Source organism: Letharia lupina (assembly GCF_014066315.1).
Source record: "Letharia lupina isolate WasteWater1 chromosome Unknown contig_20, whole genome shotgun sequence".
In the NCBI taxonomy this organism is placed as follows: domain Eukaryota; kingdom Fungi; phylum Ascomycota; class Lecanoromycetes; order Lecanorales; family Parmeliaceae; genus Letharia; species Letharia lupina.
Window position 1 is genome coordinate 751347 of NW_023502989.1, and position 21885 is coordinate 773231.

Here is a 21885-nt window from a genome sequence, read left to right on the forward strand (position 1 = left end):
ACCTTCTTGTCACGGCTAGGCTGCGGCTCCTGGATGAGGCTGTGCTTATGGTGCAAAGACCTTGCCAGCATGCATCTCTACAAGAGGCACTACCAAAGACTTGTTTCATGTGATGCTGCACCGATCTCGCTGTCCGCGATGAGCGTAACACTCCACCGACCTCTCTGAAGGACGATATTAGATACTGGAGCGCGTTGACTAGCTAGCTATCTTCAATCTGTCTGTCTTTCTTGTTACATCGCTCGTCGCGATTTGCTTTCCAGCATGAATGGGCGCCTTTGAAGCCTGGCATCTACTTTCTTTATCCTGAGAATGGGCTCCGTCGTTTGATAGCACTTGGCCGGTTATGGAAGCTATCGCCGCCGCGAGTAGTGTGGCAGGAATACTCAGTCTACTGGGCCAAAGTATCGATGGTGTCTCGAAACTCAGAGGGTTCTTCTTGAATGTCTCGTGTGCTTCCAGACACGTCAGTCTTTTTCTCTACGACATCAATTGCCTCCTGGAAGCCCTTCATGCTGCCAAACAGCTTGTCGACAGGCTACCTGAGGGCTTCAAGGACTCACATATTACTGCCCTACAGATACAGCTTGACTTTTGCACCAAGGATGTTCATCGGTTGCTCGAAAGCGCGAGTTCCCTTCGCCCGGCTTCAGAGATTGGGGCAAAGGCCTGGATGAAGAAGTTTTGGAATGCTGTTAATAAAGATGTTTTAAGCAACGCACGCGAAGAACTCGAAAGACACAGACAAGCCATTGAGCTTAGCCTGACAGTCCTAGGAAGGTACGTTTGAGCCTCCAGAGAGGTAAGGTGCCTAGGGCTGAATTGAAATGGTAGGACGCTCGACATTTCTGCAGCAGTAAACATCAAGAAACTTGACAGTAAAATTGATACAGGTACTGCGGCGTCACTGTCCAAGATCGAGGAGCAGAATGTTGTCCTCGAGAGGATCGAGTCACATACGAAAAGCAGAGTGCAAAGTTCTGCAGACAGTGTGCAGAGTTTACGGAGTATAGCAAGTTCGCTATCAAGGATGGAAGCTTTGGCCGCCTCAGCCGCTAGTACTTCGATATCACAAAGATCGAATGACTTGAAAGAACCAAAATCCAATCAACGGTCTAGACGCCGGGCAACCGGGGATTTTGTCCCAACATATCAACGAGGCTCCCCCAGGACGTCATGGAGGCGCTCATCGGCCAGCGCACAAAGCTTGCCGGCTGTTCCAACCATCCCGGAGACATATTCTCACCTGTTTGAAGACCTGCCGGAATCTAAAGGCTGAGAAGACGATACTAAAGAAAGGGCTCATCCGTGGGCTCGCATGTTGGCAGACTTGGACCAGATAGACGACGATCCATTTGTACCGAACAGGGCCAATAGCGGCGTCCTCTGTTGGGACCCACAGATTGACATTTCACTGCATAAACAATACCATACTTTCAGCGACCTAAAGCGCCAGTGCTTAACAGAACTATATCCTAGCGATGTCCTGGAGTATATTTCGCTCATCAGAGTGATGAAGTCCTATGGAGATAAGATCAATGTTCTCAACTTGCTCCATCTTGAATCGAATTTTCGGGCAAGGTCAGCAGCAAAAGTACACTTCCATCTATGTGAGAGTGATCTAGAGATACTAAAATGGGAACGGACAGCCTTACAAAAACGTCTTACGGCCTTACGTCTAGTCGCTCTGGACTCCCGAAGGCGTTGCATATTGGCAGGTCATTCCCTCCAAGGAATTGACGATCGAATTCGTCCGCCGGATCTCTTCAACGATCCAAACGAAGCTTTGGATCTATGCCTCAGCCCTCAACTCGGAAGAGCACCCAGGCCAATATCCAACGAGGTTCTCGAGAGAGAGGTCAAATGCGAAGTTCTCGATGAATGGTCGACCAATCGAGACCGCATCAACCGCTGGTTGCTTCATTGCCTGCAATCCGACGAAGAGCAGGCCCAGCTCCATAAATCTATGCTAGCAGAACCATTGCTCAAAGATGAGGATTGGGCCAGGCAGGTATTGAGACACTGGTATGTTGATGAAGCTGCCCTTGGTCACGAAGTAAAGACGTCGCTCTCCATTGGCGCCGTTGACAGCCATACCGTAGATGATACCCCAGACGACGAGTGGGCTAGCCTTCCGCCCGTGCCGATGCAGTATATTTGAGGCACTTGTACTGTCTTGCTGTAAGGAGCCTGTTATGCTGGTGAAGTGCTCAAATTCTGGAAGACATGGCGGCGGGCCGCATTGCAAGGGGGTATGTGAGGGATTTAGACCCGGGGCGGTGACATCTCGCACAAAGTCTTATCCGGACGCAAGAGGAAACCCCCAGCAGCAACCAAAAGCCTACACGAAGCCCTACCACGGCATAGGCACAGCCAGGAGGGAAGGCCCCAAAGGTAACGAAAAGCCCTACGCCTTAGGCACACACTGTTAACAGCAACGGTAGCACAACTGGACCTCAGGTCAAAGGCCTACTCATCATGTAGGCATCGCGATCCTATAGCAAGCAAAGGGGAACCAATAGCACATCGAAAAGTAAACATACCAAGGGTAACAGAGATCGAGGACCAAGAATACAGACAAGGACTAAAGGCATCAGCAAGCACAGAGTCGTGGACATGGACATGGACAAGGACAAGGACAAGGACAAGGATAAGGCTTGATGGACGGGACGGCGTCGCACGCAGCATCACCACTGAAGGGGTGTTGTGAGCAGGGGTGCTGTGAGCCGCATTTGCTGTTGTAGCTCATCCTTGCTTTGTTGTTGACGTTGTATACAGTAGAGCCGTAGGGTCTACATATCTCATCATCCGTCTCATCTTAACCGAGCCTCCATCAAGGGCCCGCAAGGACATTGGCTGGGGTAAATATCCATTGAGATATCTCGGGCTGCGGTCCGCGCACCGGCAGTCTGCTGTCATAAGCGGGCTCCAAGCCAAAACCGAAACGGAAACCGCGCTTGTCAAGACTCGGAATGGCACGCTATTATGGTCGGCGCGCGACTTCCACTTGCGTACTGTTTCTCTGCAACCCACTGCTTTCTGGTTGCTCGCCGTGTTCTGGAGAGATGAGAATGCCTTCACCTCTGTTGAGGGTTTGCTAAGGCGATCTTTGATTGGAGAGAGCAATAAGATTGAAAGCATAAGTCTACAGGTGAGTCGATCAATGTTATTCTTCAGATAAAAGTTTCCAAACAATGAACCCGGCTGACGACTAAAGAACACCTTTCTTGATGCTTTACTGATGGTCAACAAAAGTCGCTAGTGGTCGACACATAGAAGTCTTCTATTGGGCATCGTGACTTCCACTAGTTTTACCGTTGACTTGTCCGAACTTCAATTCCGGAAGTACGTCCTACCTCTTTACATCCGCGTCCAACAACACCGGTCAACCTCCAATACGGAACAAGACATTAGGAGCTCGATAATTCCCTCAACCATGGACCACATCAGACCTTTTTCAATAGAGAAGTCTAAACAAGACGAATTCGTGCAAAGTATCCCAAAGATGATTCAGGACTTTCTCAATGAGCTTCCGAGGGTGGAAACAAGCAAGCTAGCAGAGGACGGCTGGTGTATGATCTGTCACCAGAAGTACGGTCTCGAAAATCCGGACGCTGACACCATCGAAGAGGCGGAAGAGGTGGTGTGCTTCCCATGTGGCCATCACGCTGGTCGAAAGTGCATTTCGACCTGGTTACAGACAAGTGGTGACTCATGCCCGCTGTGTCGGAAGAAGTTTTTTCTGGTCGTACCGTGGCCGCACATCATACCTGATGAAAAGGACTGGGAGGATCTGAAATATTATCCTCCAGATTTCGAGGACATATGCTCGAGCTTGCGTCGGTCAGACTACATTCTCGAAAACGTTAGAACAGGGTTGAGAGGACGTTCGCTTCCTGGATGGATCGTGCGGGCGGCCGGAAATTATTATGAGTACAACGAATCGCAGGGTAACTTCTTTCGCGACCACGAATTCCGGAAAATGGTCGCGAGAAAGATTCTCTCAACTTCGCCATCAGAAGTTGAGAACGCGCCATGGATGCTGCAGGTATATCCTAGACCAGGGGACTTGGAAGCGCACGTCGAGGCCCTAGCCTCAGCACTTGGAGCAGCTTTGCCAAGAAGCGTAATTTATATTCAGCTTCGAGATCGCGGTGCCACGATCTATCAAGTGAATACGTACACGGATTCCGAAAAGCCGTACCAGGATGAGGGATTCTTTCGGAACCTAATTTCGCGTGGCGGTTTGGACGGAGACCCGCTTATGACGGATGATGGGCGAGGGTCATGGTGGACGTATCTTGGGGATGGCAATGAATTCAGCACGTATTTCATGGGTTACTGGAGAGTATGGCGAACAAGATCCAGGATTCGAGTCCGGATCAGACAGTGGATTCCATGGAGGGATCGATGATCTCGGCAAGGATGACGGGGATACAGCTGAGGCGGATGCGGCATTTGGTAGAGGCTCAGACGTTGAAGAGGGTGAATGGATCTACAGTGGTGCAGACAATGATTCGGATTGGAGGGTCAATGACCCGACAGACGAGGAAGTGAGGCGGACGTTGAGCTGATACTGTCGTTACACGGAGTGACGTCTTGGTCAATGAAGCTTTCAGCTGTTGGCCTTCCGGAGTTTCTGACACTTTACAGTATATTTACTTTGGTAAAATTAAGCGCCGGCCTGGCCAAGCGCCTTTTGCGCGGCTCTGATGACAAATCAACTTTTCAAATTGTCCGCCCAAGTGGCAAGAACGCTCCAGTCCGTCACTCCGCAATCATGGCTGCTGCAAACAATGTTCTACCAGGCTCTCTGCTTGATCTGTTATCCAACGATCTCATTCTACGCCATACTAGTCCGTACATAGGTATCAAATCTCTTGTGTCACTGGCTGCTACTTCGAAAGCCTACAGGTCCCTTGTCTACAATACGCCACATGTCTTTCAGCATGCCAATCTGTGTGGAACTAATGTCTTGACGGGGTCCGCACAAGACTTCTCTTTGGATGATCAGAAGATTGACGAGTTATACGCTCAAAGATTCCGTACCATCTTTACAATCCTGGAAAGCAAAAATGTGATTCAAGATGTCAGAACGCTCATTTTAGATGGGCTCTTTGTCCCAATTTCAATAATTGAAGATATACTATGCAACGACCGATATCAGATCCGGCTGCTCTCCTTGCGGTCAGTCCATAGATTGCCAAGGCACGATGTATTGCCAATCCTTCGCCATCTCATCCGGCCAACCCGCCCAAAGGGGACGCCAAAGCTTAAAGGATTCTATTTGTTTGGCCATCAAGACAAGTTCCAGGAATTATATAGTTTGGATGAAGTCATGAGAAGGCCCGAGGCCAGTGGTATCACAGCCTCAGTAGGTGCCCAGCTAGGCGCTGGCAATCATATGGGCTATGACCTGTACGACTTTCAAAAGTTGGCTAGAGGAGACCCTTATAGTCATTCTCCATACGGCGCTCCGGGAATGTCGAATGTTCTGGAGGATAGCCTAATAACATCAGAATGGCCAGAAATTCTCGAAGCCTGTAAGGGCTTGATTGCATTTGATGCGGTCCTATGCCGCCACAATCAGAATAGTGTTCCAAATCCCAAACCAAGAGTTGCTACTGTCCGACTGCTCGGCTGCAAGTCGTGCAATTCGTCCCCTGAAGGCCCCGCATACCCTGAGGCTTCACCTACGGACCACATTCCGATACTGTCGCCACCTCCATTGCACTCTTCGAAGGTTGAAGTGGCTCAGCGTATTGACACTGATGGTCAATCATATCCACCGCTCATACTGCGCTGTCGTACCTGCCTCAAAGATCGATGGTGTGAGGTACGTATATTCCGGAGTAAATTCTTCCCATTCGGCAGCAAGTGAGGGCCACAGGCTATCTTTTCGGGAGCAGAAAGCTTCTTCGCTCCCCAGCACTGTCTTTTTATTTAGGTGATATGCCATATCTTGGCAGCGAAAGGATGTTTCTGCTCTCTAAACTGGTCTCAGTTCTCGGGTTTTTTTCTGAAAAAAGCGACACTGACTCCAACATCCTGCGCAGAGGTGCAACGTTTGGTGGTGCGAATCATGCTATACGATCCCAAAAAACAGAGGTCATATGAAAGGAGATCCCGCATCAATCGTGCCAGGCCGAGCTTTGAATGAAGACATCAAGGTACATAATGGCCTATGCGTTTCAAAATGTCTTATGGATGAACTCTTGAATGGGGTGGGAGAAGGTGGAATGTGGGGTTGAATCTTCGCGTATTTGTGCGCTCTTCAACCCTTCGTTGGCTTTGATTCGATCATCACTGACCTCCCATGTATTCTGAAGGGAGCCAAGAAATATTGTTATGAATGCGGTCAGCAATGCCAGCAGTGTCAGGCACTTACCCAGAGAATGTGTCTGTGGTGCCCAAACCAGTTTTGCCTCGAGCATGATACGGGCTGCAGCTCGAATTGTGTGAGTACCTTACATTTTCTGTATGATTTTCTAAGCCTGACGTGCTGGGCCACAGTGCGCTTGGTGCAATACTGGAGGCCGAAGAGGGGCATTGCTGGGCCACAGTGCGCTTGGTGCAATACTGGAGGCCGAAGAGGGGCATTGCTAGACTACTGAAGGACTATGGAGCTAGAGCTCATCCATGCTGTGATTAAAATTGCTACAGGGAACTGTAGCTCACAAATGTGACTATCATTGTGGCTATTCAAGGCAATTTCTTACCACCAAGCTAAACATCAATAGAAGAATCGAGAAGCTAGTTGATAACTTTCCCCGCCGTCACATCTTCGCAATATCCCTCCTTTCCCCACACCAACTCATAAATACACTTCTCTTGAGGATCATCCGGGTCAATGAACCCCACGTACCCGATCCCGACCTCCCCCCACTGCCCATCGTTTATCTGGAACACAATTGGGACATCCCCAAAATCATAAGTATTATTCACATACTGCCCCAGTCCCTTCAGTGCCGCAACCAGAACACTCCATGTCAGAACCCCTTTGGAAGACTGCGCGTACACCTGGAAATTGGTCGCTGGGGGCGTCATGTACCAGTTGAAGCCGGGCGTCATGAATCCGCTGTAGTGGCCTTGATGATTTCGGAATCAGCATGACTTTTTCGGGGGGGATCCTGAGCCGCGAGACATGTCTTAGGAGCAGATGCCTCTTGAGGCATGTCTGACGACTCATAAGACAGCATGAATGGGGAAGAATTGCCTCGGAAAGTATGACCTACCGGTGATTGGGCCGTCACCGTGCTGCGTTAGGTTGTTTTGGGCCTGGACGGCTGCTTGACTCAGAGCGCCGCGGACGTCGCGGTAGGTGAGGGGTGGCGGCAGGAGGCGGCCGTTATTGAGGAAGAGATAGGTTTGGGTCCCGGGGATGCACCAGAGGTATTTGAGCCATGGCTGGTTGGAGCCGGAATCGGGTAGGACTTGCGGGAGAGGGTTTGTCACGTCGGAGGCGTTGAGGAGGCTGTGGAGATTCTTCGTCAGATGCAAAAATCGGCATACAGCGACTCTGAGCGGGATTTGACGTACGATCCTGCCACAACGGTAGGCGCGTTGCCACACTTCAAATTCCATTTATTGTCTCGTTCCGCAAGTCCTTGGGAACTAGCGAGTGGGCTCGCAAAACCAGTCATGAGGAGAAGGAGGGTGAAGAATAGATGCGTTAGGAAACACGTATGAGACATGGTGGTATCAAGAGGAATAGGGCTCCCAGCCAGAGATTTACGACCAAGTAGTGAAAGCGGAGCGTCAATGACGTCAACCTACTGATACAATCTTTTCAGAGGAAGCAAAGAAATATAAGAGACCAGAGCGCTAGCACTGAGAAAAGTCGTGGCATTATCGCATGGCTGTCGCCAAATACTCCAAACACCACCGCCGGCAAATCGCCTGAGTACTAGTACAGACCCGCCACACCTTTAAAGCGCTTGGTTGTTTGAAACTTTCTCGGACGCTTGTTCCTCTCCGGCAACATTACGCAAAATGTTTAGAGTGAAGGAGCAGATGCGCACGAAGCTGCCTGGAGGTCGGACACTCGAGCAGTACCTTATCGAACGATGCTCGTCTCGACTGCGCTATCGATATACTCCTAAAGCTCTTCCGGAGTCTCTCTTAGCACCCTACTCTGCCGCGCTGGGTGGACGGCTGTTAAGAGCGCGTGTCTTGTTGAGACTTTCTTGGCCTCAGGACGCAGAGCACATGCACATCTCGGCGTCAGCATACCTTCTTTGAGGTAACATACACAGGTTATAGGACAGTTTTGGGGGTTGGACTTCGTATACTGCTCACGAGACATGTCTGGCGGCTCAAAAGCAAGGGTTCGATTGGAGAGGGATTGTTCCAAAATGTGCACTCATTCGGGAAACAAACTGAGTTACCAACAATGCAGGCGTCGTGCGCCCAAACGGCAAATCTGGGTATTATAAGTCAAGTTGCTACGCATCCCGAACCAGTATAGTGGCCTTGCAGAAGTCGAATTGCGTGCTCGACAATCTCAATATCCGAATGTCTAGTGACAACGTTGTTTTGGCAGAGGAAACACCAGCACCAACCAGTGTAGTACCATTGTTCTCCCTGCACTGTCTGTTGCTCGAACAGCATGTTTCGGCCACGAAAAGTGGGAGATCTTATGATTCCAACCTTTACACTTCTATGGTGACAACCGTCAGGTGCTATGTCACAGCTCCTCCGAATCTCCGGACCATTCACTGTGTCTAAAACCATCCAAACTGATTGGTGGGAGCCGTCAAACTAGAAAGGCACATCTTTGTACTACAGCGAAAGCGACTCTTTAACCTGAACATTTGAACAAAGTGTTATTGTGGCAGTGGCGAATTCTTTGTTCCCTGTGAGTCGATGGCTTGCCACACAGCAGAAATCTTGGGTTCGAGAGACTTGCTCTTCAAGTCTATCTGCTTCTTTTGATCAGTTTGTTCAACAACATCCTGTTCTGCTCCTGAGTCAACACCCACCATACTTCCCCTCCCCACCCCCCACCCCCCAAATCCTAATTCAAGCAGTTGACAGACGCAACAACAGATCACCACGTCAGAGCGGGCCTCCGCCTCAACATGGCAAAACGGTTCCTCGATCAGCTTGCGAAGGTACCGGAAGACGAATTATCCAAAGACAGCCTGTGTATGATCTGTCATCGAGACTACGGCACAGATTCTGCCGATGTGGCAGTTCGCCTCCCGTGTAATCATCACGTGGGCTTAGAGTGTATCTCAACATGGTTGTCTCCGGACAAGAGAGATTGCAAGAACTCTTGCCCAATGTGTCGGCGCGTTTTCTTCGACGTGATCAATGAGGAAGAGGAAGAGGAATACCGTCGCGAAGTATTACGTAGGGTTGGACAGCCACCCCAAGAGGCACATGCACAAGGAGACAATCCGAGATGGTACGGCTACTTTTTGGAGGCGGCTGCCGAGCAGTACCTAGAGAGCCTGACACGGGCGAGAGCATTTCTTGTAAGAAATACTCGAGGACGTGACGAGGTCGAGAGGGAAGAGCGATTTCGATTGGGTTACCCAACACGTGAAGATATGGAGTCTCATATTGCGAACCAGGCAACGGCATTTCGAACTTTGGCAGTCCGGGAGGTGATGCTGTACTTCGAATTGGGGCGTGACGGGTTTCTCCCACCATTGGTGGGACCTATCAGGCCATTGAACGCAGAGCAGCTGGAAGCACTCTTCCGAGAACTTCAGCGAAGGGGAGCTTTCGAACCCGACCTGCACCCATTCGAACACTACGAAGGGTTGACCGACCACCAGATGTGGCTCCTGCACCGAGAAGAAGGCGAAAGTTTCAGCACAGAAGAGGGAGGATACTGGTCACTATCATTAGCCTGATTAGCGGTCAATGGAAAGCTTGGAGGGCGGAGACAGACACGCGAAACCGTAGTGGTAGACCAGAATAATGTGACATAGAGCATGCTTTGAGGCTTTAAAGACAGACATAAAATGGCGATGATACCACTTTGGTTGCAGTCTCGAGTATGTGACTCTCTATTTCCGGAGCATGTCTAGAATCGTATATTAGTTTCCCAGAACTACATTCCTCGACATGGGTAGCATCCCTTGGGGGCGCCTGTCTAATTTAACATGACTGATTTGGCCTCCCTCCGTCCTTCTACTCAGACGACAAAGCCAAATCAGAACGGGGCCAGCGATGCCTTGGTGGACGAGAATCATCGCCAATACAAGATAAGCATTATCATGTACAAAGGGAGAATGCCATCATGCAATGACTATTCCCTTGGGTTGTTTGTGCAAACAAATCTTACACCTTCTTCGAGGATTGGGCTAAGTAAGTCACTAGAAGATTGAAGACATGGCTGTATTCTGGCCTGTTGCGGTGTTTGGGTATCCTTGGTTGAAAGTCTTGCACTGGTCCATTTTGATTTCCCGCTCACACCATTACTAGCCTTTTTGCTATTCTCAAGAGGAAGCACAGAGCCGTATAGGTACCGCAATCGTGTCCAATGGATGAAGTGAGAAGCGTTCTTCTTTCAACGACATGGTTTTAGGACTTTGTGTTTATCATCCGAAATCTAAAGTCTTCCAGTTCCTCTAAGATTTAAGCGCGGTGCACCAACGGGCCACGCCGCCGCCCCCTTGAAGCTAAAGTAGTATTCTTGTCACCAGGACACGCGCCCTTAGCTTGAAACGCAGCTGCAGCCATGCCCCATGGGCCAAGGTGTTGGTTTCCACTCAAATATTCTTCTAGGCGCAACTCAGTCAGCCTGCAATAAATAAGGGATGTTACTTCGTACTTCAACATGTCTAGACTCTCGCTCGCTACTTCATCAACATGCTCTGACGACGTCGCAAAAGCACTCTGAAAGGCCATACTGATCACAGCTGTTTTGTCGTCATTCGCTGCAAAGAATGGGAACAGCAACATCCGCTTGATCCTGAGTCAGAATGAGAGCCTACGCAGACTCCGAGAAGTTCCCTTTTCTGCCTTCTGGCAGAATGATAACATTGAAAAACCGTCCCGTGCAAGGCGCAGTGCTACTTATTACATTCATCTTTCTTACCATCAGTCTGTACAGTCTTGGGCGTGGGAGAGAAGCTGGCGAGAGCGCGCTGGACCATTACAAAGAGCGCTTCTCGAAATCGGCAGGAATACAGTCAAAAGCAAAGGAAGCAAAGGAAGCAAAGGAAGCAAAGCGGCTCTATGCCGAGGAATTGTTGCAGCGTCCGCTGGCTACTGACTTGACGTCGATTCCGAAGCTGTTTCACCAGAGCTGGATGAATTCGACACTGCCGGCCAAGTTCGAGGAATGGAGTCACTCGTGCCGTCAGGCGAATCCAGACTGGGAGTGGGTCTTGTGGACGGATGAGGACAATATGAATTTAGTGAAAAAATACGCGCCTTGGTTTGCGAGCACATACGACGCCCTACATTCTGAGATCTACCGTGCGGACACTGCGCGCAATATCTACATGCACGTTTTTGGAGGGTGAGTCTCAGAATTTCACCGGAAGAGAGACTTGTTGTCCGCTGACTGGCTGCTTCTAGCGTATATGCCGATCTCGATACTGAATGTGTGGGACCTTACGAAGAAATGTTCGCAGAATACAACACTTCTATGATAGTCCACAATAAGCCACCCTCCGAGTCCGACCATTTTGACAAGAGCGGACAACGCATGGGCTTGCAACCTACACAAGTCGACGAAGAATCTAGACCGAAATCTACAGCGACTGGACTAGATATCCCCTCGTCCGCGGAAGGTGAACGGAAAGTCTTCCTCGGGCGCATGGGTACCGACGAAGATTACGTTCACTCAATACCCAACGCCTGGATGGGGTCCACTCCCGGTCATCCGTTCTGGGTCCTTCCACTCGAGTCTTGTGAACAACACATCGGAAGTGGCGCGCAGCCCGAGTATCTCACTGGACCTCCAGCCCTTTACGACCGAGTCAGGGACTACAGAGATGAATACGATCACGGCAGAGGAGAGAAGATGGACGATCATTACGGCAAAGGTAGCTGGCGAAACCTGTACCCACCGTCGAGGGACCACCAAAAGCTCCCGCCGCAATCGATGGTCGTGCTTCCTTTCTGGGAGGTCTATCCGTATTCCTGGGAGCGCGATGGAGAGGCTTACAGGATGCTTTGCTGGGTTACGCAGGATACATTCAGTGCGGCGATGTGTAAGCACGTCTTAGGGTTGGACCATTGGGGAAGCCATAGCATTACCTATTGGAGCCATTCGTGGAGTGTGGACGGGCATTGGGGTGAACACATGGATGCGCTTAATAAGCCAACCGAGACTCCTGATGGCGACGAGAATGACGAAGAAAGTGCTCAGGCGAAACAAGAAGATTGAGAGATTGAAGGAGAGACTCGCGAAACAGACATGGATCGAATGGCCAACCGGATGTGTTTGCAAGCATCTCCAATGATGGCACTCGGTAATACAGGGCGAGTGCTGCTTGATTATCAAAGTCTCTACACAAGAGCACCCCAACGACGCTTAAGTCGCCATGAGGTGAAAAGTTTGCGGATACTGGTGACTCTCGCGGCTCACAGCTGGCTCGGCGACTTCCGGTACTCCCGTCTGTTGTCTTGTCCAATGGCCACTCACAGCGGGTGCAGCCTTCTCACTACCCTCAACAACCCGAGTTCGACCTTGACGGACAGTCACCTATGTCTCGTCATCCCAGCGATATCAACTGATCTATGGAGAGCTTTAGAACACTGCCAGATCGTTTTCCATTGTCGATGTACAGCATCTCAGCACTGCCGTCGAAACTACGAAACTAGCGTTGAGAGGCCATGAGTCGTCGGAAGCCGAGTTTTGGATAGTCACAGATACCCAATAGACAGGGGCAAGGGTATTTTATACATAACAATCCATATATGTATAAGTTTACAGATGTTCGAAATTATGACCAGAATCTCTCGATATGCCAGTGAGTCCGTTGAGCACAGAAACCATCATTGCTCAAACCAGAGAAGAGATTTGCTACATACAGTACGACAATACTTCAGTCTCCAGAATCGTACCTTTTTCCGCAAGTGCTACCGTAAAAAGGGTTCTGCGGCGTGAACTCCGGGGTGACCAATCGTATGCGACCCTCAGCCCCTAATTGGGGACATGTTTGACAAGCCTACTAAGCACCTCTACAAGTCTTTACCACTACACCTAGAGGATTGACGACTGCTCTTTCAGCAGATGGCTTGTCCAACAACAGCTTTGCGATTGACCTTTAGACACAATTCGTGAGAACTTATCATGCCACAAGTCCCCCTCCGCACCCTCAGTATCTATGACAAAGGCAGCACCTACACCATCTTTGACACCGACGACAAGACTCATCTCTACACCATCCATTTCAACAGTCGTTCCGCTCCTCACATGACCGTAATCCGTACCTCGGACACCAAGAGCATTGTTGGCAGCGCCACATATCACTCGACCAAGAAGCTCGGGTTCGCCACTGCCTCAAACATCACTCTTAAACTTCCCTCCTGCGAAACTGTCTTCCTGAACAAAGAAGGGGGCTTCTTCAACAATGACAAGCGCACTATGCGGATTGCAGTTCTGGGACAAGTGTATTGGAGTAGTAGGCAAGTTAACAATCCTTGGAAAAGAGGCCGAGCGGAGACGAGCTTCATGAAATTGGCGGATACGAGTGGGAAGGCCTTGGTGGAATACAAGGACGAGGGACACACGTTGAAAAGAATGGGAGTTATGGAGATTGGCGTCGAGCTAACGCAGGAAGGGTTGGATGAGGTCGTAGTAAGCGGAATGGCGATGCTGTCGGAGGAGCAGACAGGTGTGAAAGCGACGAGGCCGCGATGAGTACCTTCCGCGGGTGATACAGGCAGAGGAAGCGTGTAAGCATGACAAGTATAGCAGAGGCAGTAGAGTATGATGGTTGAATGAGGCAAAATCGTGCTCCACCAAGTTGTAGAAACGATTAACGGCCATTTTATCCGAGATTCTCGGGTAAAATTGCCTCCCAATTTGTACCAGTCCGAGGTCCGCACTTCTTTGTTCTTTGTTTTAGTCTTCTCCAGTCACGCACACCGCTTCGCTACAATCGCCATGCCGAAGGAGCACCGAAAACGAGGGCGACGGGAGGAAAAGAAGCGGAAGCGTGAGGAGGAGGAAGAAGAAGAAGAAGACCATTCCGCAACTTCCAAGCGGCAGAAGTCAGAGGACGCAAAGGCAGAGGTCGAGATCATAGTGGATGGTGATGATGAAAATAGACCACAAGAAGGCTACCCGGAATATGCTCCACGACCTGTGGAGATCCCGTTCTACGGATTACTGGATGAAGATGAGCAGGAATACTTCAAGAGAGCGGATTCTATGCTAGAACTTAATCAATTCGCCGATCCAGAGGAACGAAGTCTTTTCCTGGCCAATGTATACAAAGAGGCCAGTGGGAAGGAGCTCAAGATCGCCAATAGTCAGTCATGCTCAAGGCTTATGGAGCGATTAATTCTTCTATCGACGCCGGATCAGTTGAAGAATCTGTTTCAGAAGTTCAGTGGACAGTAAGTACGCCTGCTGCGACCGTTGAGGGTGATGCATCTAACATACACAGCTTCCTGCACCTTGTACAGCACAGATTCGCTTCCCATTGCTGCGAAGCATTGTTTTTACAAGCAGCGCCAATCGTCAATCAAGAGCTGACCGCACCTCTGGATCTGGGAAAGCAGAACCAGGAGAGTGGGGACGTCTTCGTCTCTATGGAGAACCTCTTCCTATATACACTGAACGAGTTGGAAGGCAATCTGGGGTACTTGATGAGTGACCAATTCGCGTCGCATCCACTGCGCATCCTACTAGTCGTGCTCTCAGGCATGCCGCTTACGGCTGTAAACACTTCCTCGGTGCTGCAGAGCAAAAAGAAGGAGCATGTCTCTATCACCAGTGAAAAATCAAAGCCCACGGAGGAGAAGACAGAAGCACGAATGGTACCAGATTCCTTCCATACCGCGTTGGAGAAGATGATGGCAGGAGCTGTGGCAGGTCTGGACACAACATATCTTCGGGCATTAGCGACTCATCCTATCGCAAATCCCGTTTTACAACTTCTGCTTGAGCTCGAACTCACAAGATCCGGCAAGCAAAGCGCGAAAGACTCGAAGTCTCTATTCCGGAAACTCGTTCCCGATGATGCGTTGGTGGAGGGTACCGAAAGTGCTTCTTTCATTAATAACCTTGTCTACGATACTATTGGCTCACGACTTCTGGAGGTAATTGTAACAAATGCACCAGGCAAGACATTCAAAGCATTATACAAGAGCTCTTTTAAGGACAAAATTGGGACATTTGCGAAGAACGAGGTCGCTGCTTTTGTGGTCATCAAGATCATCGAGCGCCTGAACAAGGAAGACTTGGTGACCGCTTTAGATGAGATTTGTCCTCAGATTGACACGCTGATCAAGCGCTCGCGTACATCAGTCATCAAGACATTGATAGAACGATGCCGCGTACGACATCTAGAGGCACCATCCATCTCAACTGGCTTGAAGCAGGCTTACGGAGAGGGACCATCCGACCGACTGGTCAAGATGCTCAGAGTGGGCACAGAGCGCGCAGAGGGCATGGCAGAAGACCGCAGAAAACAGCTGGATGCTAAGGACAGTGCCAAAGCTCATGGATCTCTACTGGCTCAATGCATGTTGGAGGCACCAGACCCACTGCGGGAACTTATCTGCGATGGGTTACTTACTATGGAGACGCGTGTTTTGATCTCAGTTGCAAAAGATCGAACAGCATCTCGTGTCCTACAGACGGCTTTGGTCTGTCCCGAACAGGCACCAAAGTTCCGTCGACTGCTGATACCACACTTCTATGGCCACATAGAGGACCTCGCATTGGATCCTGTTGCCTCCCACGTTATTGACTCCATTTGGGAAGCGACTGATGGTCTCACATTCATCCGGGAAAGGATTGCCAACGAGCTCGCGCAGCACGAGTCAGCCCTGCGAGCCTCGATGTCTGGCAGAGCGGTATGGAGGAACTGGAAGATGGATATCTACAATACAAGAAGAAAGGAGTGGCTGAACGATGCAAAGGGCCAAAGCCAAGACAACAACCAAGCTGCCAAGACAAGTATCGAGCTTGCCAGAGAGCGATATGCAGCGGGTACAATGAGACAACAGCACAAGGTGGTGAAATCAAGGACAGACAATGGCACTGGCGCGAACAGCATCCCTCAAGGAAGAGCTACCATTCAGGGTAAAGCTTAGTTCGGAAGCGAGTGCTTTTCGGCACTAGAGAGTCATGACGATGATGACGAAAGTGGTAAAGTATTTTGTCGAATTGGTGCGCCAGATATTGATAGTACCAGTAGCAAAGTCACGACTCACGTGTACCTTTGACAGATATCCAATATCTTCCACTCTACTTTTTTACTCTTTTACTCTTGTATTTCTGTGCTTTTCTTATTCAAAATGTCGCATCAAGATTCCAATTCGACCCATCGTTCAGCTGAAAAAGAACCAGTTCCCTCTCGAGCTGATGAAGTCTCTAATGTTCGTATTTTATACGTGTCAAAGTTGAAATGTTCCTATCCATCTTCTCCTATATCAATTCACGCGTAATGACTAACCGAACTCGCAGCTACTTAATGCTGTACAAGATCTTCTTATCCCATTCATACGTTCAGCAGACGAAGATGCATCTACCAAAAAGACCGGTCATGGTCTTTCGGTCCAAGGAGGGGGCCCACGCACTGCCCTCGTAGAACACCACAAACCTCACAAGCTATCCCAACTCATGGATCTAAACTTACCTCAGACCGGCCTGGCCCAAGCAGGCTTCCTTGAACAGGTGGAGCAAATCCTGCAATACTCAGTCAACACGTGGGACCGCGGCTTCATGAGCAAACTATACGCCTCAACGGACGCCCCGGGCCTCGCCGCCGAGCTGATCCTGGCGACCCTTAATACCAACGTCCACACGTACGAAGTATCGCCCGCCCTCACCATGATCGAAAAACACACGACCCGTGCACTCGCCAACCTCTTCGGCCTCAACGGACCCCACGCCGGCGGCGTTTCCGTGCAAGGGGGCTCCATGTCCAACGCCACATCCATAGTGATCGCCCGCAACACCCTCCACCCCGACACCAAAACCCACGGCAACACCGCGAACGATCTGAAACTCGTCCTCTTCACCTCCGCCCACGGCCACTACAGCGTCGAAAAGGCCGCCCAGACGCTCGGCCTCGGCGCCTCGTCCGTCCGCGCCGTCCCCGTGGACCCGCACACCGGCCGCATGGACCCCTCCGCCCTCTCCGCCCTCGTCGCCGCGGCGAAGGAGCAGGGCCAGACGCCCTTCTACCTCAACGCCACGGCCGGCACGACCGTCCTCGGCTCCTACGACCCCATCGGCCCCCTCGCCGCCGTCTGCCGGGAGCACGGCCTCTGGCTGCACGTCGACGCCTCCTGGGGCGGCCCCGCCGTCCTCTCCCCCGCCCACGCGCCCAAGCTCGCCGGCAGCCACCTCGCCGACTCCATCGCCGTGAACCCGCACAAGATGATGGGCGTCCCCCTCACCTGCTCCTTCCTCCTCGGCGCCGACCTGCGCCGCTTCCACGCCAGCAACACCCTCCCGGCCAGCTACCTCTTCCACCACGACGACGACGACGACCACGCCTCGGAGCCCTCCTCCTCCTCCTCCTCCTCCGACCTCCACTACTACGACCTGGCGGACCTGACGCTCCAGTGCGGCCGCCGCGGCGACAGCCTCAAGCTGTACCTCAGCTGGATCTACCACGGCAGCGACGGCTACGCGCAACAGATCGACGCCGCCTTCGCCACGGCCGCTCACCTGGCCCGTCTGGTGGCGTCGCACCCGGACCTGGTCTCCGTGGGCGAGAACCCGCCGCCGTGCTGCCAGGTGTGTTTTTACTACGCGGGAGGCGGGACGCTGCACGACGAGGCGGGGGACAACGGGAGGGTCACGAAGGAAGTGGTGCGGGGGCTCGTTCCGAGGGGTTTCATGATTGATTATGCGGGTGGGGATGAGAGGGGTGCCTTCATGAGGGCTGTAGTCAGTAGGGGGACGGGGAGGGGGACGGTGGAGGGGTTGGTGGAGGCGGTGGTGGAGTTGGGGCGGAAGGCTTGGGGGAGGGGCGGGATGAACGAATAGGGGGGATTGGAACGGCCGAAGGTCGGATGAGGATCATGAACGCAGATAGTTGGTAAGACTTAGAGGCACGTAGAGATCAAAGCTCGGGTAATTAGCCCTATTTCTGGGACAGACAGAGCTCGTTGCACCCTGTTTTGGTTCTTGTTGACAAGGCAACTTCCCCTGATATTTTTTTCCTTTCCGGGCAGCGACCCATCCAGAACCGTCTTCAAAAGACTTCGTGCACATTTCAATCCTCGCATTCGACCCACAAAGTCCGATGGCCCCCAACATCCCAAACACACCGGCTGAAAAGACGGAAGAGGCTGCCTAAGTGTCGACGACATCCTAGGTCCTCTTTCATCGATAAACTCCTCCCTTTTCGAAATGATTTCCATAGTAGTCCATCTTGCCGCCTGTATGATGCCCTCTCACGACCTTAACCTCACCAGGCCAATACCCATCGACGTGCAATAGTCCCCTCTGTACCGCTTCTTCAAAAGCTGCCTTTTTCCCCTTTCTAAACTTGACTAGCTCCTGCACAACATCAACAGGTGCGTCTTTGCGTTCGATTGTTTCCAGTTTTGGCAAACTGTCCGGCTGAACGCCATCCGCTGGCATCATGATCTTTTCGGATAATGCTGAGTCGGGAACGTAACTATCAGTGTCTATAGAAGGCAGGCCGCATTCTTCATCTTTGTCAAAGAAGGTGAAATCATTTTCAGCTGCGGACCAGAATGCTTCACTGTCTGCATCTTCCGTGGCTGACCTGGTCCTGTTGACAAGCTTTGACGTTGTGTTGGGAGCGTTGGGTGATACTGCTGGAGCCATCTCAAGTGCAATCTGTCTTAGTGCAAAGATCTCTCGGGCAGTATGGCGATTGTGCTTTGAGTAACGCTCCCCTGGCTTGCGTACAGGGTCCACTTCAAGGCGAGCCTGGAGGTTTGCAAGCTCAGCTTCTGAGGCACAATCCTTGATGAATTGAATTAGGGCATCAATCACTCGTCCGGTACTGTCAACACATGGAACGTTGGTCAAAGTGAAGGTTCGAAGCTTTGGCAGCATTCCTGGTATCAAACCATGAGGTTTGTCGAGCCGACTCGATCGAAGCTCTTGTCGTTGCTTCTCAATTAGTCCAGTCCGCATTTGTGAACTTTGTTTACCAGTGCCGACTCGGTCATTGCTCGTTACACTCATGGCTTGGTTTGGACCTTTTATGCCATTTACAGCTTGCGCAACCGAGCCTAATCCCGTTGCTGTGAGCACTGGGGCGGCGTCTTCGTCAGATTCCTCAGGCTCCAGCGGTTCCGGTGCGAAAATGCTTCCACGTCTGGCCTCGGGCTGGCTTTCTTCTTTACTAAGAGTAGGTTTATCGCCGATCGGTGGAGAGACGTAGAAATGCGTAGAGTCTCCGGGCAACTCATACCGTGGCTGTGGATCATGTATCTCCAGTTCGTAGAGTGGTGGTGTTGCATCCAACTCGTACACTGCTGCATCTAGCTCACTTGGCACTGGTCCGCTCAGTTCATGCTGAGTCTTTCCTGCACCTAGCTCGCAGGGAGCTACAGGTGAGCGCTCGTCTGTGAGTGGAGCATATTTGGTAATGACCGCATGATGAAGTCGTAGCGAGGTCATTTCTTGGGCATGCTTGCTCAGGATCGGCGTAAGCTTCTCCACTCCTGGCAGCCGGATGTGACGAGCATCGAATGGGGAAAGTGATGGGGATGCCTCCGACACAGGTCCATGCACAAATTTATTCACAGAGCCTGCATCGAGGACACGCAGCTTTCCTGACCGAATCAAGGCCGCTAGACCTTCCACTGTGAGGTTGTTGTTGGCGATGTAAAGATGGGTAATTCCGGAATGAGGCATGTCCTCGTATGGCAGTCTACTGATAACGCCGGAAGTCAAGCGCCGAACGAAGCGCTCATCGTAGCTTTCGTCTTTGAACTCATCGAGTACCGCAGGATCAGGTCGCACAAACCCTAAAGGCCAGTCTTCCACCGCCAGATTTGAAATGGCGCGTGGTCTCCCATTCGATGACCCATTAGTATCATTTTCAGCTTGGAAGCAAGAAATCAGAAGAGTCCGAACGCTGTGGTCTGTGAGGTGATTGCCTTGAACATCGAGGCTTCGAACTTTGAGACCTATAGCCTCAGCTAAAATATCGACGTCTTCGTCTCTCAAATGCACACTCCGTAACTTCAATACCTGCAATAGTGGTAGATCCCCCAACTTCCACAGAAAGTTCTTATCTCTTGCTGCTGGTGTATCGGAGAGGTCTAGGAAGGCGAGGTTCGGGAAATGGTGCAGACCCTCCGTCAACCCTTGCGATGTAGTATTCTGGCAGCTTCCAGCTATGAGGAGCCGAAGTGCGAACGTAGGATCTGGACCGCCAAGTGAAGGTCGGCGGCTGTCGCTGTAGCTTCGTAATGCCAGCAATGCCATATGATCGAAAAAGGGGAGCCGCGAGACGACGAGGGATTGGAGGTTTGGCAGCTGCTCCAGGACATCGCGAAGCCATTCAGGGTGAGGTCCGTCATAGAGCTTTTAGAAGCGTGAGCGTTCTTGTTTTTCCTGTGCGACTTGTAGTGATAAGCGTACCTCTGACTGAGCAGGAGGGAGATGCAGAGTATGGGTGAGCTCCCTCACGCTCAGGCGTACCCGTTTCAGGATCCTTTTGAAGCGTGTCAGGGCGACTGCTTAAGGTCAGTAGAATTTCCTACAACACTCCATCCCATTTCTACCATAGACCCTATCATTCTCCGTTCCAAAATGTGACGCGGGATTACCCCACAGGCATGGAGCGAAGACGTGGTGCAATTCATGATTGACTCTATTGAGGGCACACAGTTCGGGAGAGGGTATGTAGGGAGCTATGAGTCCCCATGGATTTCTCGCTATTGCGATTTCGTAGGAAGGTGGGATGTTTTCCATGACTGTAGAATTTCATTTCGGGTCAGCCTGGCGAGAAGGTGCCCCGACTGGATATCGGAAGGGCCATAGTTTTCCTCATGCTACCTCCCAGACTGGAGTTTCTATATTGACACATTTGTTAGTTGTTACATTTGTTAGTTGTCACATTTTACAGTCAATGGGAGCTTCTTCTTTTTCCACAGCCTTGTGCTCGTGTAGGCGGGAAAATGGACGGCAGATGACACCAACTTGAGGAGTCTCTTGGCAACGGCTTGAGGTTTCAACAGGAAGCGAAGGCCGTAGAGTAGCGTCCGAGGTCATAATATCTTTCCTTTCTTTTTTGGTGGATGGACATATATGACAATTATGACTATATGTCACACAACATATAGAAAGGTATATGGTGTCTTCAATGTTTACAACGATACGATGTTCTTGCTAGGGAGGCAAGAAGGTGGCTATACAGGTTCTGACTATTCTATCAGCAATTGCGCATGCACATGACAAGCCAGGAAACTGCAAGGAAGACACATCAAAGCTGTCGCCACTTCCGTCGCTGTTATCAAATCCTTCGAGACCAAGATATATTTTTCTCGGAAGTTGTCTCCTAAGGAAGTATGGCCGTTTCTATCTCTCGGAGACCCTCTGGCTATGAGCGGAGGTGCCACCAAACCACACAAACCCAACTCCCTATCGATGAACTGCAGAGGTTAGTAGTGTGTCCAAGAGGATCTTTGGATGTGCTTTCATACCCATCTGATGTTCGGCATGCCTTGTCAGAGAAGAGTACTCTTCCCCATCCACCCCTCATATTATCCAGCGACATTTTATACCACCGAGATTCCAAC

The 21885-nt window shown here is 51.0% G+C and overlaps 9 protein-coding genes across 9 annotated transcripts; 7 read left to right on the top strand and 2 right to left on the bottom strand.

Annotated features, from left to right (window-relative positions):
* Positions 1 to 346: 346 nt before the first annotated feature.
* HO133_005069 (uncharacterized protein) lies at positions 347 to 1279 on the top strand (the record flags this gene model as incomplete). The annotated part of the gene is made up of 2 exons (XM_037295981.1): positions 347 to 780; positions 835 to 1279. 2 exons carry the CDS (start codon positions 347 to 349, stop codon positions 1277 to 1279), a joined length of 879 nt encoding a protein of 292 aa, XP_037148679.1.
* Positions 1280 to 1318: 39 nt separating this feature from the next.
* HO133_005070 (uncharacterized protein) lies at positions 1319 to 4574 on the top strand (the record flags this gene model as incomplete). The annotated part of the gene is made up of 7 exons (XM_037295982.1): positions 1319 to 2151; positions 2208 to 2252; positions 2315 to 2394; positions 2445 to 2460; positions 2779 to 3151; positions 3347 to 4348; positions 4377 to 4574. 7 exons carry the CDS (start codon positions 1319 to 1321, stop codon positions 4572 to 4574), a joined length of 2547 nt encoding a protein of 848 aa, XP_037148680.1.
* A 206-nt stretch (positions 4575 to 4780) lies between these two features.
* HO133_005071 (uncharacterized protein) lies at positions 4781 to 5881 on the top strand (the record flags this gene model as incomplete). Its single annotated transcript, XM_037295983.1, has 1 exon — positions 4781 to 5881. The coding sequence occupies one exon, from the start codon at positions 4781 to 4783 to the stop codon at positions 5879 to 5881; it is 1101 nt and encodes a 366-aa protein (XP_037148681.1).
* An 872-nt stretch (positions 5882 to 6753) lies between these two features.
* On the bottom strand, positions 6754 to 7643 carry HO133_005072 (uncharacterized protein; the record flags this gene model as incomplete). The annotated part of the gene is made up of 3 exons (XM_037295984.1): positions 6754 to 7088; positions 7236 to 7474; positions 7540 to 7643. The coding sequence occupies 3 exons, from the start codon at positions 7641 to 7643 to the stop codon at positions 6754 to 6756; spliced, it is 678 nt and encodes a 225-aa protein (XP_037148682.1).
* Positions 7644 to 9080: 1437 nt separating this feature from the next.
* On the top strand, positions 9081 to 9863 carry HO133_005073 (uncharacterized protein; the record flags this gene model as incomplete). Its single annotated transcript, XM_037295985.1, has 1 exon — positions 9081 to 9863. One exon carries the CDS (start codon positions 9081 to 9083, stop codon positions 9861 to 9863), a length of 783 nt encoding a protein of 260 aa, XP_037148683.1.
* A 1074-nt stretch (positions 9864 to 10937) lies between these two features.
* On the top strand, positions 10938 to 12352 carry HO133_005074 (uncharacterized protein; the record flags this gene model as incomplete). Its single annotated transcript, XM_037295986.1, has 2 exons — positions 10938 to 11479; positions 11539 to 12352. 2 exons carry the CDS (start codon positions 10938 to 10940, stop codon positions 12350 to 12352), a joined length of 1356 nt encoding a protein of 451 aa, XP_037148684.1.
* Positions 12353 to 13261: 909 nt separating this feature from the next.
* On the top strand, positions 13262 to 16236 carry HO133_005075 (uncharacterized protein; the record flags this gene model as incomplete). The annotated part of the gene is made up of 4 exons (XM_037295987.1): positions 13262 to 13768; positions 13854 to 13866; positions 14040 to 14532; positions 14583 to 16236. The coding sequence occupies 4 exons, from the start codon at positions 13262 to 13264 to the stop codon at positions 16234 to 16236; spliced, it is 2667 nt and encodes an 888-aa protein (XP_037148685.1).
* Positions 16237 to 16440: 204 nt separating this feature from the next.
* Positions 16441 to 18000, top strand: HO133_005076 (uncharacterized protein; the record flags this gene model as incomplete). Its single annotated transcript, XM_037295988.1, has 3 exons — positions 16441 to 16521; positions 16610 to 17890; positions 17950 to 18000. 3 exons carry the CDS (start codon positions 16441 to 16443, stop codon positions 17998 to 18000), a joined length of 1413 nt encoding a protein of 470 aa, XP_037148686.1.
* A 481-nt stretch (positions 18001 to 18481) lies between these two features.
* Positions 18482 to 21058, bottom strand: HO133_005077 (uncharacterized protein; the record flags this gene model as incomplete). Its single annotated transcript, XM_037295989.1, has 3 exons — positions 18482 to 20668; positions 20726 to 20820; positions 20869 to 21058. The coding sequence occupies 3 exons, from the start codon at positions 21056 to 21058 to the stop codon at positions 18482 to 18484; spliced, it is 2472 nt and encodes an 823-aa protein (XP_037148687.1).
* Between the last annotated feature and the right edge of the window lie 827 nt (positions 21059 to 21885).